Source organism: Colletotrichum graminicola, assembly GCF_000149035.1.
Source record: "Colletotrichum graminicola M1.001 genomic scaffold supercont1.1, whole genome shotgun sequence".
Classification (NCBI taxonomy): domain Eukaryota; kingdom Fungi; phylum Ascomycota; class Sordariomycetes; order Glomerellales; family Glomerellaceae; genus Colletotrichum; species Colletotrichum graminicola.
Genome location: NW_007361005.1, coordinates 130,120 through 147,527, shown reverse-complemented (window position 1 = coordinate 147,527; position 17,408 = coordinate 130,120). Strand labels below are relative to the sequence as shown.

At 50.7% G+C, this 17,408-nt stretch overlaps 6 protein-coding genes and 1 non-coding gene across 7 annotated transcripts; 3 read left to right on the top strand and 4 right to left on the bottom strand.

Moving 5' to 3' along the window:
* Positions 1-372: 372 nt before the first annotated feature.
* GLRG_00042 (uncharacterized protein) lies at positions 373-5,648 on the bottom strand (the record flags this gene model as incomplete). Its single annotated transcript, XM_008090727.1, has 9 exons — positions 373-1,461; positions 1,516-1,537; positions 1,835-2,554; positions 2,618-2,928; positions 2,984-3,230; positions 3,284-3,514; positions 3,568-4,555; positions 4,610-5,469; positions 5,554-5,648. The coding sequence occupies 9 exons, from the start codon at positions 5,646-5,648 to the stop codon at positions 373-375; spliced, it is 4,563 nt and encodes a 1,520-aa protein (XP_008088918.1).
* A 562-nt stretch (positions 5,649-6,210) lies between these two features.
* On the top strand, positions 6,211-7,032 carry GLRG_00041 (ribosomal protein L1p/L10e family protein; the record flags this gene model as incomplete). The annotated part of the gene is made up of 3 exons (XM_008090726.1): positions 6,211-6,297; positions 6,408-6,711; positions 6,770-7,032. 3 exons carry the CDS (start codon positions 6,211-6,213, stop codon positions 7,030-7,032), a joined length of 654 nt encoding a protein of 217 aa, XP_008088917.1.
* A 432-nt stretch (positions 7,033-7,464) lies between these two features.
* GLRG_12502 lies at positions 7,465-7,580 on the top strand. Its single transcript, XR_001139437.1, has one exon. It is a non-coding gene; the product is annotated as a 5S ribosomal RNA (ribosomal RNA).
* An 832-nt stretch (positions 7,581-8,412) lies between these two features.
* Positions 8,413-8,736, bottom strand: GLRG_00040 (uncharacterized protein; the record flags this gene model as incomplete). Its single annotated transcript, XM_008090725.1, has 1 exon — positions 8,413-8,736. One exon carries the CDS (start codon positions 8,734-8,736, stop codon positions 8,413-8,415), a length of 324 nt encoding a protein of 107 aa, XP_008088916.1.
* A 1,217-nt stretch (positions 8,737-9,953) lies between these two features.
* GLRG_00039 (uncharacterized protein) lies at positions 9,954-10,208 on the bottom strand (the record flags this gene model as incomplete). Its single annotated transcript, XM_008090724.1, has 1 exon — positions 9,954-10,208. One exon carries the CDS (start codon positions 10,206-10,208, stop codon positions 9,954-9,956), a length of 255 nt encoding a protein of 84 aa, XP_008088915.1.
* Positions 10,209-12,547: 2,339 nt separating this feature from the next.
* On the top strand, positions 12,548-13,540 carry GLRG_00038 (uncharacterized protein; the record flags this gene model as incomplete). The annotated part of the gene is made up of 4 exons (XM_008090723.1): positions 12,548-12,809; positions 12,882-13,004; positions 13,068-13,204; positions 13,271-13,540. The coding sequence occupies 4 exons, from the start codon at positions 12,548-12,550 to the stop codon at positions 13,538-13,540; spliced, it is 792 nt and encodes a 263-aa protein (XP_008088914.1).
* A 471-nt stretch (positions 13,541-14,011) lies between these two features.
* On the bottom strand, positions 14,012-14,383 carry GLRG_00037 (uncharacterized protein; the record flags this gene model as incomplete). Its single annotated transcript, XM_008090722.1, has 1 exon — positions 14,012-14,383. A coding segment is annotated over one exon (372 nt), but the record flags the coding sequence as incomplete, so codon positions are not given.
* Positions 14,384-17,408: the final 3,025 nt, after the last annotated feature.

The following is a 17,408-nucleotide window of genomic DNA, read 5'->3' as shown; positions in this document are numbered from 1 at the left end:
GCGAGTGGGCTGCAAGACAGGATACCCAGTGCGTCGCGTGAAAAATAGGAGGGGGAGAGGCAGGAGTAACGAGGAATTCGAAATGGGAAACAAGCATCGAACGGCGTCGGGGCGTGCCAGCCAGCCTTCTACAAGTTTTTTAGTTTTTTTCTAACGTACTTTTCACGGGTCATTTCCTTCTATTCTTGTTGTCGTTCTTCTCACGGCATTGTATACGAAGCATCTCTGAGCCAAACAAACTTTTGAAACTTTCTTTTCCGTTTCTTTTCCTCAAACCCCACCAGTGAAAAGAGTGAAGACCGTTGTTGCTACCTCTTTATCCATACCCGTCTACCTAACCGTGAATACGAATGGGCGCGCCACCCCCGCCGCCTAGACGGCCGCCAAGTCGAGCAGCAGCCCGTGCAGGCGGCCGCGCCGGCCCGCGCTCCGGAACCGCTCCAGCTTGTTCCGCAGCAGCTCCGCGCCGGCGGCGCCCGTCCGTGTCAGCGCCGCGGCGCAGACGAGGACGCGGGCGCAGACGGCGTAGACCTGGGGGTCCGAGGCCCAGCCGAGGGGTCCGTCGACGGCGTCGTCGGGGGAGACGAGGCCCAGGAGGGCGTCGAGGCCGGAGGACGTCCACTGCGTCAGGGCGGTGGTGGTGGCGGTGGCTGAAGAAGACGAGGAAGAGGGAGAGAAGACGTCCTCGAGGACGGCGGCCCAGCGGGTCGACTCGCGGACCTCGTCGATGAAGAGGTTCTGCTCCTCGACCACGAAGAGGGAGTCGTCGAAGCGGAGGGCAGTGGCGAGCTGCGCCTCCGCGGGCTCCCACGCGTCCTCGCTGCTGTGGCCCGCGAGGCGGGAGGCCAGGAGGGCGTGGAAGGCGGGGGCGTCGCGGTAGTCGCGGGCGATGTGGACGAGCAGCAGCGGGGCGGCGTCGAGGGCGGCGAGGGGCCGGGCGAGGACGTGGCCCGCGGAGACGGAGGCCAGGTCGCGGACCTCGTCGTCGTCGTCGTTGAGGGCGTCGTAGAGGGCGACCAGGGCGGGGAGGCGAGCGGCCTCGTCGGCGGCATCGGCAGCGGCTGATGACGAGGCGAAGAAGGAGGCGAGAGACGCCGTCGCGGCGATGCGGGTGTCGAAGGGGCGGGAGTCGACAAGGGCAGAGGACATCATCCGGCCCCAGCCGCGAAGCGCGCGCGCGGGCGCCGCGTTGTCCGCTGACGGGGAGGCGGCGAGGACCGCCATGATTGGGCCGCTGGCGCGGACGACGGCGTTGTAGAGGTTGGGGTTCATCGTCTTGGAGACGAGGTCCTGCCAGAGCCCGACGAGCTTCTCCGCGGACGGGAGGCCGGCGGGGGGTTGCCTGGCGTCGGGGCCCGCGGAGGCGAGGACGAGGTCGAGGACCTCGGCGAGGTTGTCGAGGGCCGCGGCGCGCGGGTCACATGGACTCTTCGACTCTAGCAGCTGCCGAGTACCGCGCGGCTACCAGAAACATTACACAATTAACGCTAACCTGGAGAAGAGGTCGCCACCTACACTCCTCGACAGCGGGATATGCCTGCATCCACGTGTTAGTCGGGCAACTAAGCGCTTGGATGCCGACCATACCGTGTAAGAAAGGGCGAAGTGAAAACCAAGCGAAATAAGCCGTTAACAAATTAATACCAGTCATCATGCCTGTGCAGTATTAGTACTCGTTCATCCAATCCGTAAAATTCGGCACCCAGATGCTCGCCGAGTTCATGAGCCAAGACTGGGGCATCCGGTAGCACTACCATGGAGAAAAGGGATGAATGGGGCAGGTGTATTGCTCCTCCGTTGGCGTCACTTGTCCGAAGTTCAGGCGTTAGGGAACTCCCAATAGAGGCCCGACTCGGGGGTGGTGAAGAGGTGCGCGGCAGGCTCGGGCATCGGGTGGGAGAGGGCGAAGAGGGAGACGAGGTTCTCGACCTCGAGGTGGGCGGCGCGGATGTCGGGGCAGTGCTCAAAGGCCTCCGGGTCGCCGGCCTCGATCTTGGAGAGGATCTGGGCCAGGCGCGGGACGGCGGACGACAGCTTTCGCGGGGCGACGTCCGAGAGCCGCTCGAAGACGGCCTTGACGGTCAGCAGCGCGCCGTGGATGTGGTTGTTCCTGCTCGCGGGCGCGGCGGCCAGCGCGTCGCCGACGATGGCGGCGGCGGCGGCGACCCAGCCGTCGTCCTTGAGCAGGAACGAGCACAGCGCGCGGGCGGCCATCTCGCGGACGTGCCAGACGGGACTAGCGAGGTAGCCGGCGACGAGGCCGTAGAGCTCGTCGCGCGAGGCGTCGGGCGGGCCGGCGCGGCGGAGAATGTCGAGGGCCGGGAAGACGGACTCGGCGGCGATGGTGCTGCCGAGGGTGGTGGGCTTCATGACCTCGCGGCCGGATCGGAGGAGGTTCAGGAGGACGCCGGGCAGGACGGGGTACTTGTGGTACTGCAGGCGTGTCGTCTTGCCGTCCCACCCGGCTTCGAGGGTGGCCTTGCTCTCGTTCGTGCCGAAGAGGTTGTCGAGAAGGGAGCGGAGGAAGAGGAGGCCGCAGTTGCGGATGCCCCAGCTGCGATGGGTGTCAGCGGGAGGAGTGTATTGGTGAGGAGGGAAGAGGCGGAGGTCAACTTACACTTCCGACTTGAGACTGCTAGCCGCGAGCTCGAGGCACCCCGGGATGTGAGGCGCGGACTTGCCGAGCTGGGTGATGAAGGAGCTCTTGAACATGTCCTTGAGGCAGTTGAGGGCGTGGACCTGGGGCAGCTTGGACCCGTCCGACTCGGAGTTGTAGGCAGGCTTCTGCGCGATCGTCACGAGCTCCTCGATGACCTTGTCGAACGACGGCCGGGGGGCGTTGGCGGAGACGATGCCCGTGATCATGGCCGGGATGCCGGCGGAGCGTCGCGTGGTGGACGCCTGGGCGAAGATGCACTCCTTGGTTCCCTACAGCGGGGGTCAGCATCGGAGCGGCGCTTTTCCTCGGACAGGGAACGCGTACCTTGTACCAGATGTCGAGGAGAGTCTCGTCACCTCCATGACCGGCCTTCGGGTCGTCTAGGTGCTTGACCAGCTGGCAGCAGGTCGCGAACGAGAGGGAGACCGTGTTGAATGCACCGCGGTGCCGCAGACTGGAAAGCTGGTCAAATGTCAACGAGCCGACGGCCGTGAAGAGCTCCGTCGAGGGACGCATGGTCCCCTCCTTGGCCTTGGTCTTGAGCGACAGGACCATGACGCGCATCAAGGCGCTGAGATTTGTCAGTCTTGCCGCGTACTGTTGGTGGGGGGGGACGATTCTTACCTAGACTCGTGGATGGCGCGGAAGCTGTAGCTCAGCAAATCCTTGGTATCGAGGCCTTCGAGGTCCTCGAGCTCCTGCGGCAGGTGACCTTCGGGTGAGTCGTCACAAAGGATGTCCCTGACTGCGGCCCAAATACGTTGGCAACACATGACGATGCGGCCTTGGAGTGATGTCATCAATTCGAGTTCGGACTGCGTGAAGTTCATATCGGCAGCGGCTTGCCAAATGTAGCTGATACGGTCAGTTACTGTACGAAAGAGGCATATGGCTCTGTCTGGACTCACCGAAGAGACGCGAAGTAGCCGTGAACGGGAGCCTCCAGCACGGCGTTGCCCAAGTCAGCCTCGGCGAGCGTGAGCTTGCTCTCGAGAAGGTCCACCAACTTGGAAATGTGCGCAATCTGCGCGGTCCTGCCGTCGTAGAACCTGAAAAGCAGCTCGTTCGTCCGGGCAACGCCGTCGGCGTGGTCGGCGCGGGCAGTCCTCCTCGCGATGTCCTCGGCTCTCGACAAGAACTCCTCAAGGGTGTGCGACACACCCTGCGTGCCGACGAGGCACTTGAAGCGCTCATCGGCGAACAGGCCCTTCAGGACGCTCGTGCCGTTTTCTCGGACGTCGTCAAAGGGGTCCATGATTAGGTCCAGAAGCGTGCGTGTCCATCTGTCGTCAAAAAGGTTGAAGAAAAGAACGTCGTCGTCCTCTGTCTCCCAGGTCTTGGCGAGGTCGGCCTCGAGCTTGAGGACGAAGGCAACTGCCCGCAGAGACGTGAAGTGACGCTGGAACGACGCGGTGGGGATCAACTCGGACCGCAGGAAGGCAATGTACCATGCCAGGAACTCCTCGTGCTGCTTCAGGCTCTCTCGCAGCTTGTCCTCGGGCCAGAACAGAATGTTGGTCCGGTGGTTTGCCTGCTTCGGTGCCTTGGGGGCGGGTTTCGGCGCGCCATTTGCTGCGGCGGCCGCACCGTCGAAGGCCTTGAGGCGGGCCAAGCTCTTGGTGATGATGAAGATGGCACCCCTGTTCCGCTTGAACATGTCCTTCAGCTTGCTCAGCACCTCCATGCGGAACTTGGCGTCCGATTCTGAGAAATACGTTGGTAGATGGGCCTGCAAAAGACGAAGAGCAACCGGGGAATACGGCCTTGTCGTAGAGGGAGAGGCGACGGTGAGCGACAGCGCTAGCGAGCGGAGCTCGTGGGAAGGGTGAGAGAGTACCCTCTCAAGCACGCTCTCTTCCAGGATTACCGAGGAGGACTCCTCTCTGTAGATGGCACCTGCATCGATGGTCGTCAGAAACGTTGCTTACATCCAGTGGCGACATAACATACCGGGCTCCTCGACCATGCCGACCTTCTTGCCGACTTCGAGAACGGCGAGGTTTAGCTGGGCCAACGTGTCCAGCTCGGCTACCGCCGAGCCAGACGCAGACCACATGCTGTTGATCTGCTCCAGGATCTGAACCGAATCCTTGCGTTCGTCCTTGAACAGCGGGAGAAAGACATACGTCTTGATGCCCTCCAGGAGAGACGGCGTCTTGGAGATGGCGGCCTGCACCCAGCGGAGCCACGTCTCGACGCTGAACGGCTCGGCCGCGGCGGCTTGCGGGCTCTTCAGTGATCGCTGCCGCAGCGCCCTGAAAATGGTGACGATGAACTTGCCCGCGGTGGGGCAGACATAGTGCATGGTCATCCAGTCGAGCATCTGGCCGAAGAAGTCCTGCCACAGCCCAATGTCGGATGCCCAGCTGCACGACGGTTGCGTGCGCCGGTAGCTCGCGGCGATGTCGTCGACAGTGAAGACGGACTTGGACGCAAAGTGGTCCATGGCCTTGAGCGATGACTTGAGCAGGGGCTTGGTGGACTGCGGCCCGATGATGGAGATGAGGGTGTCGAGGACGGTCGTCTTGACGGTCTCGGCGGCGACCGGGTCCGGGTTGCGGCGGATGAGCGAGGGCAGCAGGTCCAGGACCAGCTTCATGGACCGGTGCTGCTCCGTCTCATTCCACTTGATGTAGAAGTTGAACAGCCGCAGGCTAGGCTCTTGTGAGAAGGCCCATTGCCGCAGCGCCGGCTTGTCCGACTTTGAGCTCTGCTCGACAAACCCGCAAAGCTTCACGCAGGAGTTTCCCGAGACGCCCTTGGGCTGGGCGGCCAGAGACAGGAGATGGTCAAACACATCTTGCGCGATACTAAAACAGGGCGGGGGGAGAAGAGTGTTAATTCACTTTTACGCTTGGAACACGCAGTTTAGGAAGGGCTAAAATCTCTCTTACGAAGTCCATGACTCTTCAGGCTGTTCTTCAACCCATTTGAGCAGGTCACTCGGGTTGACGAAGCTCTCGTACTGGGGGGCCGTATCCTGCTTCATCGCTATCTCATAACTTGGGGTTGACGGCTGCCCGGCGAGTGACGCTGAAATTTGAATGAGGGGCACCGAGGGGCACGGGAGAAGCGAATGAGCGCGGTGTACTGACTGCTAGGTACCGAGCCGGTATCAGCAGGGGTGTGATTTTCTCGGCGTGTAAGTGGCGGGACGGCGTGCACCCAGAACTCTGGCATTCCAGCCAGTCTTACATAAAATATCCCGATGCGAAAGTGAAATGTAAGGCCGTCAAGTACTGGAAAGTCACTATGAGTTTTTCACCGAGTGGCCCATAGGCGCAGACGCAGGCGCAAAACTGTTCTTGACTCGGCGCGCTGGCGAAAAGACTCATCGGCAGGCAAGGTACATGGTACCTCGGCGTGACCAATCGTCTGCGTCTCAGGGAACGACACGCGCACGGGCCACGCCACACAGATGTGCCCTAATTGAAAAGAAGTCGCGCCCCGCCAAATTTTCAATCGCCTCTTTTTTCCTACTCCTCCAACCCCCCCCAACTAACCCATCAGCATCTACCGTAAGCACCAGATTCCTGGGAGATATCGCAAAGATGTCGAAAATTACGGTTGCCAACGTTCGCACTCAGGTCGCTGAGCTCCTCGAGTACTCCCTCGAGACCAAGAAGCGCAACTTCCTTGTCAGTATTCCCCCTTCCTCTCTCGTCTCGCCGCCGACTTGTGTGTGCGCGCGCGGCCGAGAGAAGACTGACTTCCTGTCGCCTCGGATCAATCGCTAACCCCCTCACAGGAGTCTGTCGAGCTCCAGATCGGCCTCAAGAACTATGACCCCCAGCGTGACAAGCGTTTCTCCGGCACCGTCCGCCTGCCCGTCGTCCCCCGTCCCAACATGAGCATCTGCATTCTTGGTGACCAGCACGATATCGACCGTGCCAAGCACGGCGGTGTCGACGCCATGTCCGCCGACGACTTGAAGAAGCTCAACAAGAACAAGAAGCTCATCAAGAAGCTCGCTCGCAAGTACGACGCCTTCGTCGCTTCCGAGACCTTGATCAAGCAGATCCCCCGTCTTTTGGGTCCTGGTCTGTCCAAGGGTATGTCTTTCTTTCCTCTTTGCCGAACCTACGGATCAGGTACTGACAGTCTACGCAGCCGGCAAGTTCCCCACCCCCGTCTCCCACGCCGACGATCTCTCTGGCAAGATCACCGAGGTCAAGTCCACCATCAAGTTCCAGCTGAAGAAGGTTCTCTGCATGGGTGTCGCCGTCGGCAACGTCGGCATGACCCAGGAGCAGCTGATTGCCAACATCATGTTGGCCATCAACTACCTCGTCTCCCTGCTGAAGAAGGGCTGGCAGAACGTCGGTAGCCTTACCATCAAGGCTACCATGTCCCCCCCCAAGCGCCTCTACTAAGCATGCGGCGCCCTTCTTTCTACGACGGCGTCTGTACTAGATCATCGCGGGGGATTGTTTATGTCGAGGGCTTGAGTGCCTATTCGCATAAGCAATCAAAACCAATGCGGGACGAACCCTACGGGCAATTCATAGGAAGCTCTGCGCACGGATAAGGAGCCGGTCAATACAATTTCTCCTTTTCCAACAAACATCAATCATTTGTGTCAGTCGCGTCGTGCAACGTGAGATGTGTATGTGTAAACTAGTGCTTGTCAACACAGGGTTGCTAAGCCCGTATGGCCCTGAGTGTGTCTGCTAGATGTCATGCTTCGCTATAGTGCCTTTCTTTTTCTCTCCTTCCCTCCATCCTTCGCTGAGAGCCGGCAAGACTTGTAGCGCGTAGCACGCAATCAGCTTAATATTCAAAGTTTCTGCCAGCTATCGTCACATACGACCATACCCACTGGAAAACTCGGGATCCCGTCCGCTCTCCCATAGATAAGCCAGTGAGGGCCGGATTAGTAGTTGAGTCGGTGACGATCAGCAAATACCTGGTGTTGTATGTTTTTTTGCTTTTGTTCCCTTAGCTAAGGGGCAACATAATCTCTATAACACCTATAAATTATTACATATAACTACACCCACTAGATGTCGAAGTAGGCAATATAGCCGTGTGCGTCTGGGCCTGGGTTCCCCTCTAGTAAAAAAGTAGACAGCTAAATAGTAGTAAGCAAATATAGAAAAAGGAAAACTTGAAAATTAGAGCACTATTAAAATAACAAGAAGAGGACTTTTTATTCATCTATTATCTTGTCTATAACTCTAATACTGTCAGGCAAACGCCTAACCCCTACCCCTATGACCTTGCTGATTGTTTTGCAACCTAGATCGTTTGTATTGATTGGTGTGGTGACTGTGAGTCCCATTTGGGAACCTGGTTCAGAATGCCCATGGGCCCATTAGTAGGTGGACCGGTCATCCAAATATGTAGAACTGGAGGGAGGGGGAATGAGACGACGCTTTTGAGTAGCGTGCCTAGGGATGCCGTAATCCAGCAAGATCCGGGCCCATCCCCGTCTCGATCGAGGTGTGTCGAAGCGCAATGTCGAGCAACGAAGTCGATGATCCTCGAGTTCCCAAGTCGACATGCCAGAAGAGCGATGGGCCATGGCGCCTCTCGTGGCACACGCAAACCAGCCAACTGCAACTGTCTCACCTCTTGGTGATGGTTTGCCCTTGACAGCTTTCCGCAGAGCACACATTGTCAATCGGTCCTGGCACCGGTTGACGTTCAGGACTCTCCACCACAGTGTTCCTGTTTTGACGTTACTGCGAGGGCGACGATTCCTGTCCTGTAACACATCTGGGAGTCCGACTGGAGCCCCCCCCCCCCCCCCCTTACCCTGCGGAGGCTTGGACGCTGGTATTTTTCGACCGCCGCGGAAACCAGCTGACGAGGTTGCAATGCTCCTCAACGGTAAGGTGCTCCAAAACCAGATCGAGTGCTATATGCGCGCTGTTCGACGGTTCTCTTCTTCCGGGCCATGTGTCGATTTTCCTACTTCGGCTTGCAATGTAGCCCAGAAGCGCGTTGGCGAGACCGTCTTGGCCACTCGGGCACCATTTGACGATGTCTTCGTGGCCCGACATAGCAGCGGCTATCAAGGGGCTGTCTCTGCGAGAGATACTTGAAGCCGGAGATTGGAAGCTGCTTGTAGACATCGTCATCCTCAACGCGAACAATTGTCTACATGTCCGCCAAGGGCCTCGGTATTTCGAGAGGTCTTTCATCCACGATATGGAAGCGTATGCTATCCAGCTCAGGTCTGTATTAGCTACGGCTGCGAGATGCAGCCCTGAAGGGCGGCGAGCAACAAGCCGGGCTTGGCAAGAATCGCTCATCTTCCGGGAACAATGAAAATTCCTTCTTATAATCAGCGTGATGACGTCTCGATGCCCACCCTCAGCGGCGACTTAGTGTGCACTTTTTTAATGGCCTCTTGCGTCGATATTAGCTTTTTGAGTCTACGAGGTGTTGGGGTTTTGCAGATGTGAGGCAGGGTGGTTAGTGTAGCTAAATAGAGACCCCTCTTGGATGATGAAAGTAGCTGTAAACGTAATAGACCTACCTCTGCGAGGGCTTACAACTCACCAGGACGTGTCTGTAACAAGTATAATCCAGGCAAGCCGCAGTTGTTAGCCAGGCATCAACATACTTCAAGCCTGGGCGCTTTCAAGATCAAAAGATAGAACGTCCTGTTGGAAGTCAGATTGATTGGCTGCCACTGCTTTATCTAGTTGCATTAACAAACGTACTCCTGAACAGTCCTGCGCACTTTGAGACAATTATACGTTTGCTGTCATCTGGCGTGCTTGTCAGCAGCAGAGCACTATTCCTGCTGTTCTAGCTATAAACCTAGCCTGGCGCTTATCCTAGATTCCTAAGCGCGACTTTCTTTATGCTAATCTTAAGAGTTCTTTACGTGGGGAGAAAACCAGTTCTACCTAGTTATTTCAATAGTAACAACTTTAGACAAATCTTTTGTCTAGGACCTTAGTGACTCAAATGTTTACTCTGTAAAGTTTTAATATTCTACATGCTTTCAAAAGTGACAACTGTTCCTCACGCACATTACAGCAATTTAACTTTAGACTTCACGGGCACAATAATTTTTTAAGCGAGTGTCTTTGGTCTACGGATTTAGGTTTAAATACAGAGACCAGTCTGGTCCTCAAATTATCCTCAAATCACCCATCGTCCATTCTACAATCCGTAGCATGGGAGTACACTCTTGATTGAATTTGTTCGCAGCCATCTTGCACGAGTTCCGCAAAATGTATGTCGAGGAGAATGTTGAATCCCGTTTGTCTTTGCGCGACAATGCCAGGATATTGCAGCATGTCTAATGTGAACGACGGTGGCTTCTGTTGAAGCTATCTTAACCGAGAGTGTCGGAGGGGTTGGCGCGGGCAGCGTCAACTTCCTCCTGATAAGCGTCCACTCCATCTTTCTCATCGATAAGCACGAGGATATAGTTGACGCTGTCAGAGACATCCCTGTCGCGCCGAACGATGCCTGCCTTTTCGGCCTCAGAGCGCGACATCTTGATGCTCTCGGGTTTGATGCCCTTGACTGGGGTGGCAGCAACGGTAGCCGCGAGGACGGCAACGAGAGCGAAAAGTGTCGACTTCATTTTGATTGAGAGGTGTTCTTGATTGAAAAACTTGGGAAGGCTTGTGAACAGTTAATACTGTTGAAGTGTTTGAAGTTTGTAAAGATGATATTGTTGAAATTGTTGGGTGACTGGTGAAGAAAAAGAGACTGTTCAGATGGGGGAATAGTAGTCTCTTTATACTTAAGACCTTTGGTGAAATTGCTAAACTACCATGATGTTTGATCGAATCTCGTGACAATAATTCCTCTCGGCAACAGATCTCTGTGTTCCTCACACGTTAGGTCGGTGAATCACTGTGTAATTGCCAGGAGAGGGAACATTTCTCTTCTGGTTAATTCATTTGCCGTAAACGGCTTACAGCGATTTCCACAGATTAGGAGCCCATGCATAAGAAAGAGGGGAGTGCATAAACAGAAACACATCATTGTAAGTTTAGCTAATGATATTTATTTTATTCTAGCATATACACTGAGCTAGATCTATGTCTAACTTATGTTAAATTAATAGAACCTGTAAATAATGATATAGCCTCTAACCTTTGAGGACACTTATTAGACATTTCAGTATATATTAGACTTTTATAAACATATAATGAGACCTGTAAAACCTTGTAAGATAGTTATGTAAGAAATTATATAGACATGTGTATAGGACAAGGTTTCTGTAAGATTTAACTCATAGGTAGAATCCTTTTATATAGTGAAAGATAGCCTTCTACTAGGACTATAGCCTTTAGTTTTGAACAGTCTTGGTTTAAAATATAATTTAACAAAAGACTAACTAGGCTAGGGTTACTATAAGGTTTAACTTCTAAGTAGAGTGAAAGTGTGCAGAGTAGAAGGGGCCTAAGTAGTGTAGTAATCTAGAAGAGACACACTAACAACCTTAAAGGCAACACAAGATGCTTCCTTGATCAGTGCGAGGTTGGCTTGATCGGAGCTTCCCGGTCTACCCGATCGAACTGATTCAGGCCCCGATCGAGATAAGCCTTGCCGCGATCGAAGGGGTAACTCTCCCGATCGTCTTGTATTATCACATCTAATCAGTCAATCAAGGCAGGGCTCTAGACTTGATTATACTAAAAGATAGGTGTCTAGAAAATGGAAAGAAAGTTCGATGACTCGCCTATCTATCTGTGATTAGTCTGGTCTGATATCTTGAGAACCTGATCTGACACAGCCTTCCTGGCAGCCGTTTCGGAATTGACAGGAGGAGCTAGGCTACGATAGTAACGTGAAATGACTTAGTGCGAAGGTGAAGCGTAACGGCAAAGCAGTGAAGCAAGGCAAGCAATAACCAGGAGCTGAACGGATGACACAGGACAAACAAGTGATAGATAGATAGCTGTATTGATGGTTGACCTCTCTCCTGTGGGAGGTCTGATGGTGATAGTCTATATACCTGATAGGCACGTGAAGGACGGCACCTGTCCTGTGACACGATCGGAATACTAACTAACCTGCCCTGACCACCTCTTATTCCTTGTGTTTAGGGCTACTTGTAATGTGTAATAGGCCTGATCGCCCCGCCCTGTTCCAATAGTTTTCTTCCACAGCAGAACCATCGCAAATCCAGCCATTAGCCAAGTTATGATACTAAGCAAAAAACACCTCACATTAGACAGGGTTACTGTCGCTTGTGTTGAAGTCAGAGTTAGGCTCATAACTATCACGAAGCAGGACCTCCTAGGGGACAATCCATACAGTTAAAAATGACCCGTTATCTCTCGGCAGTGTTGCGTCAGGAGAAGTTTCTCAATACCACCTCAATTCTAGATTCACAAACAAGGGTAATGTCGCTTAGCTATATACCCGTTTAGCCACTAGCTAGTTTTGTAACAAAAACACGTGTTGACATAGTAGTAGTAGGCCGTTGCCACCTAAGGTATATTGACCCATTTAACTTTACCAAGTTTATGTGACCTGGGAGTTAGCCAGACATTCGCTAAAACTATTTAACGCGTCGTTATGCTGAGATTTGTTACTTATAAGAAGATCCAAGAAGGGAAAACAGTAAAAAAGCTTCAGGACTAGTGTAAAAACCTCAAACATATGTTCCACAATTCTTACTTTAGCAATATCAAAAGTTTGCTAGGCTCCCTGAATTATAGTTTAAAACCTTCCTTACTCAAGTCCCTATGATGTAAACTAAATGTAAAGAATGTTTTCAAAGTCTATAAGGAGGATTCTTTTACAAGTCGAATTATTTCCCGGATCAGCTCCCATATATGATGTTTGCACCTTTATGTATGGTTCCGCATAATTGGCTCTATTCTAGTTTCTTGCGCTCTTTCACTCATAAACTGTTGTCTTTTACAAGAACAGGTTAAGTCTAAGACTCTCGAAATTGCAAACATTATGGAAAGCAAAGAAACATCCTACAAACCTCTGATGTCAGAGGAGACCAGAGACTCCGAGTCTCTTGAAGGCTCCATGTACTCTATCAATGGGGCTCCAAAGCATCGACTTTGGTCGAAGTGGAAATTACGGCTTCAAAGCTTATATATGGGACATACGAGCTTTCTTTGTCTTGTTGTTCTAAGCATGGCTTTTGGTTTTGCGTTTTCCGTATTGCGGGCTCCCAGTGATCAGGATTGCGCCCGACAGTTGTCCATGTGGTGTAAGTATTGATTCTTAACACAATTTGAATACTTGTTCATGGGTAGAATGAATAGCTGATGAGATTACGCAGCTCCTGTACTTGACGCTGTCGAGTATATACAGTACGACTTTGATGACGCTTTCAATTCAACGAGCATCTATCGTGGTCCCCCAACCCCGGAGAGAGAGCAGGCCTGGTTCGATCTGACGTACAGTAAGTATCTCCTTTCACTGATGTTCTTTTGAGTAACGAATTCATCAACTGATACGTCGAAAGAACATGCGGTTGAGATCCCACAGGACAAAATTTCCGGACTGAATCGATCTGAGGAGGATCATTTGGAGCGCGTTTCTGAAGAGGAGGGCAGTGGCTACGTCGCGCTCATTGAGGTATTCCACCAGCTACATTGCTTGGTGAGTATGACCTTGTCTCTTGACCCATTAAAGAAGAGGTAGCTAACATGCCTAACCTCGTTACAGAATATGGTCAGAATGTACACGTGGTTGCAGGCAGGCAAATACGACAAACCGCCTTTGGGGTTGGCATTTGACCCACTAAAGAACAGAATTCATGTTGATCATTGCATTGAAGCTCTACGGATTTCGCTCATGTGTTTCGCCGACGTCACTCCGTTATTTGTTCGCTTAGGTGGACCACTGGGTAAACGGGCAGATTTTGAAACGCATCACAAGTGCAGAAATTTTACTAAGATAGAGCAATGGATGGACGAAAACTGGACGGTAAGATAGTATTACCGGGCTACCGGCATACAATCTATCGAGTTTGCAAATAACTTTGAGCCTCACTATGGCCCTGTACACACTTCATATCTATTGATCGGGTGATTGGTCTAAGCATGGTACTGTTCTAGTTGTTTAGAGTTCGACAGCTACACGCCCGAAAGGTGCAAAATTACGTGGCGTCTCTGGTTGTCTCCAAATGTCTTTACGCAATTGGTGTCAGGGTGTTCTGGGCACAGCATGATCGTTTGATGCACAACAGGAGATAATGAGACAGATTCACTATTACTGAAGAAGCTTATACTTTGTCACACGGTTTCTTCTTTCTTTTTTCTGTCTACTGTTTCAAGATACATCATGACGCTTATGGTTTAATGAAAACTGCGTGCCAAAATATACGTAACTTACTGCGACTTAGTATCGTAAAGGCATTCATGAACAGGATTTACAAGTTTCAATAGGTTTCTCAGGAATGACCTCTCACATATCATCTTGTATGTTGCTCCATGTAACAACAACCCCATTTTCGTTGACCCAATCCAATAGTTTGTCAAACCTCCTACACTTATGGAATGCTCCAAAGTCCTCATCTAGACCTCTACCTCCCCCAGGTGAAGGCTCTTTTTGATATATAAGGAACGGAGTAACGTCGCTGTTACACGTGACTGCTTGTCGCAGCGTTTCGATACAATGATCTGCATGTTGTCTTGCGACTTCCGGCGAGTTATACTTCAGCAGAGTTGGCAACAGACCCTCGGGGTATGAATCCTTCCATGCGTATTGCCGCAATACATTGATGCAGTGGAGTTGATGAAAAACCTCAATCACGCCAACGTAGCCTGAAGTGGGAGAGCTTGTGGGTGCACGTAAGAATCCTTGTTCAACGCTTCTATTGAGCAACGGAACACGTTCGGGTGGTATTATGACGGAAGGCACTGTAATAATATTTCGTTATATTAGTCCCTCAGTACTGATTAATATCGAGTCTCGTGCAGTAATCATACCTTCGATTATTTTCTTCCATTTGGCTTCCAGTTCTACTGTAGGAGGACCAGTGTAGTCTGAGTTTTTTACTGCTGAGCCGCTCTCCCAGTTGTACTCTTCGTACTCGACGGCTTGAAGCAGCGGAGCTAGGAAGATTATTTAGTATCGAAGCGTATGAAAACCGACTTGGGTCCAGAAAACATGGGTAATACATACACCAGACGCTAAGCTTCGAAGCGCAGTACTTGTCTGATGGGACCCAACTTAGTGCAATTGTCATCATTATTGCCCCGCCAATGAACATAAGTAGGCACACAGAGTGCCATGCCACTGTAAGTACGTTGATGACACGGCTTGTAACCCAATACCTGGAAGAAATTGATGGCTCTATGTTTTCTGACTGTAATGAAGCCTCACTGCCATTCTCTAGTCGAGAATAGTGCTCCTTGTAGTTCATAATACTGAGCATTGCTGGTGGTTGAGATGATTGTGTAAGAAGGAGGAATTGAGGTGTAAGAAATTGGCAAAAGCTTTCTAACAAGTCATGACTGGTTTTTCCTTTGGGGGGGGCTATGAGTACATACAAATTCGACAAGATTCAATGTATCCCTAGCAAGCACCCCTGTAAAACTTTCAACCCGAGGATAATATGTTACCCCCTAACTTCTATCTAGTTTTTTCATACATAGAACTTTCACTATTAGATCCAGAGCTTAAAACGTGAAGAGCAAAAAGCTTCTAGAACATTTCTATAAAACTTGAAATCTTATACAAATTAATTTCAAGGTCACCTTAACGTCGCTTAGCCTAGTATACGTAATAAAGTTTATGAAAACTGCTACAGTCGATTAACTTAAACACCGGCTTTGCAGTAGTAGTAAACTATTATTTGTCAACCTAGTAGCTTCTAGAAAGCATTTTTGCTACTAGGTTCCTACTCCTCCACTAGCTAATACTATGTTAATACTACCTAGTGCCACTAGTGGCTAAACAATAACTTAGTAACAAGGTTCAAGTTTGTTAACTTAAATACCCCCCATTTACACTACCCCCTCATTTGCACTATAACCCCTACCTTCTTTTGTTAACAAAACTATATCTAGTTAAACCTGTGTATAATTAATTATACTCTAAGGATTCTTCTTTAGCGTAAGGAGAGTCGATTCCTAATATTACACTTTTAAAAGCCTATCTGTTCAAAGAATCAGGCATCAAGCCGCTATTTATTACTACAAGAGATTTAATAACTTAGGAGGTTAAATTCTAGATACACATTACTAAATACAAAATCAGTCAGGAACCCCTCTTGTTCTATCCATTACTACCTTATTTCTTATCATAGGTCAATTACCAGTTTATCACGATTACTGTCTTTAGATTCTTGGTCATGCATCTTGGTCCTATTCTTTTACAAATATAAAAAGCTGCGCACATGAGCTGTATCTCGCATAATCACTCCGATCAGACGGAGTCACTTACTGTCAAATCTCTGGAAAAGGAGGCCTCTCCAGGGCTAGTGACTTCAAAGGTGAAACGACGTTCATTTAGAAAGAGACTCAAGAAGCTGCTCCACAATATTGGATATCCGCCCACCTACAACTACGACCTTAAGAACGGCATCGAGACCCAGAAAACAGCTCCTGTAGGAATCATGGGGTCTAACATTCTGAACCAACCCTCACGCATATAAACCTTTTGTTGACATATTATGTCACATAACCGTACGACACCCAACAGGATAGATTTTATCTAGGACAAAGGGCACACAACGGGTATTCAGTCATTGGTTATCCTAAGGGCAGGGCCAATGTAAGCTGGGTCTAAATTCACTTGAGAATGAGACAAGAATATGTATCTCTCCGTCTAAGAGTTAAGTCTTGTAGTTAGAAGGATAATCACAAATAATACATTCTTGGTTGACTCTAACTTTATTACACTTAGTACTAAAGTAGATGGTTATAATCATCACTAACTAAGCTGCTCAATGCTGCCGTTGGTGACTTGGGTATATTTTGCTGGTACTTGGGTGCTTCCGGCTAAAACCTACAAACATCACTTTTTCGCAAGAAATGACAGACTCTCTACGCTTGCGCTGGCTCCACCCTCTATCTTTTCTACAGTACTCTTTTAAATATATCTAGGCAGGGAGCGCGACGCCTAGCACAAGGCACTCTCTTGCCACGATTTGCCCAAGACCCTTAGAACACCTAGCTAAATATTCTTATATACTTGGTGGAGAGTGTAATACGCCTTTATAACATATTTACTAAAACAGAATATTTATAGAACGACACTAAGTGTTGGAATAACAATATCACATGATCGTACGACGCCCATGGGACAATCGATTGTACGACAACCATGGAGTATTCACGACTCAGAATGGATTGTCATGATTCAATATCAAGGGCACAGACTGGATACTCGGCCCACGGTCAAAGACCATTAGGGAGGAATGACATCGCGTATAGCCGAATGACTCAAGGCGTACGAATGGGTATAAAACCCTTCGTACGACGACAAGTAGGATTAGCTCTTTAGTCACGAGAATATATGTTGATTCACCCCTACACTTATGTTTTGTTAGTACATCGATGTACGAAAGCCCATTTAACACTAAGTACTAATGTTAGCTGCTGCTACTTCACGTAATAATTAGTAAATACCTAGTGTTATATTCTCTTTACTTTTCTTCTTTAAGTTACTGTCCTTAAAACCTTTGTTTTAGCTGCCACAAGCGGCAAGCATGGCCCAGAAATCAGCCTCCGGCACCAAGAGCAAGAATTTGGATTGCTTCTCTATAGTTTAGACCTATAGTAACGAATACATACTGACTTTAACAGAGATAGTCAAGGGCCACGTTAGAGAGGGTTAGCTATTGACAGTTGCTTTT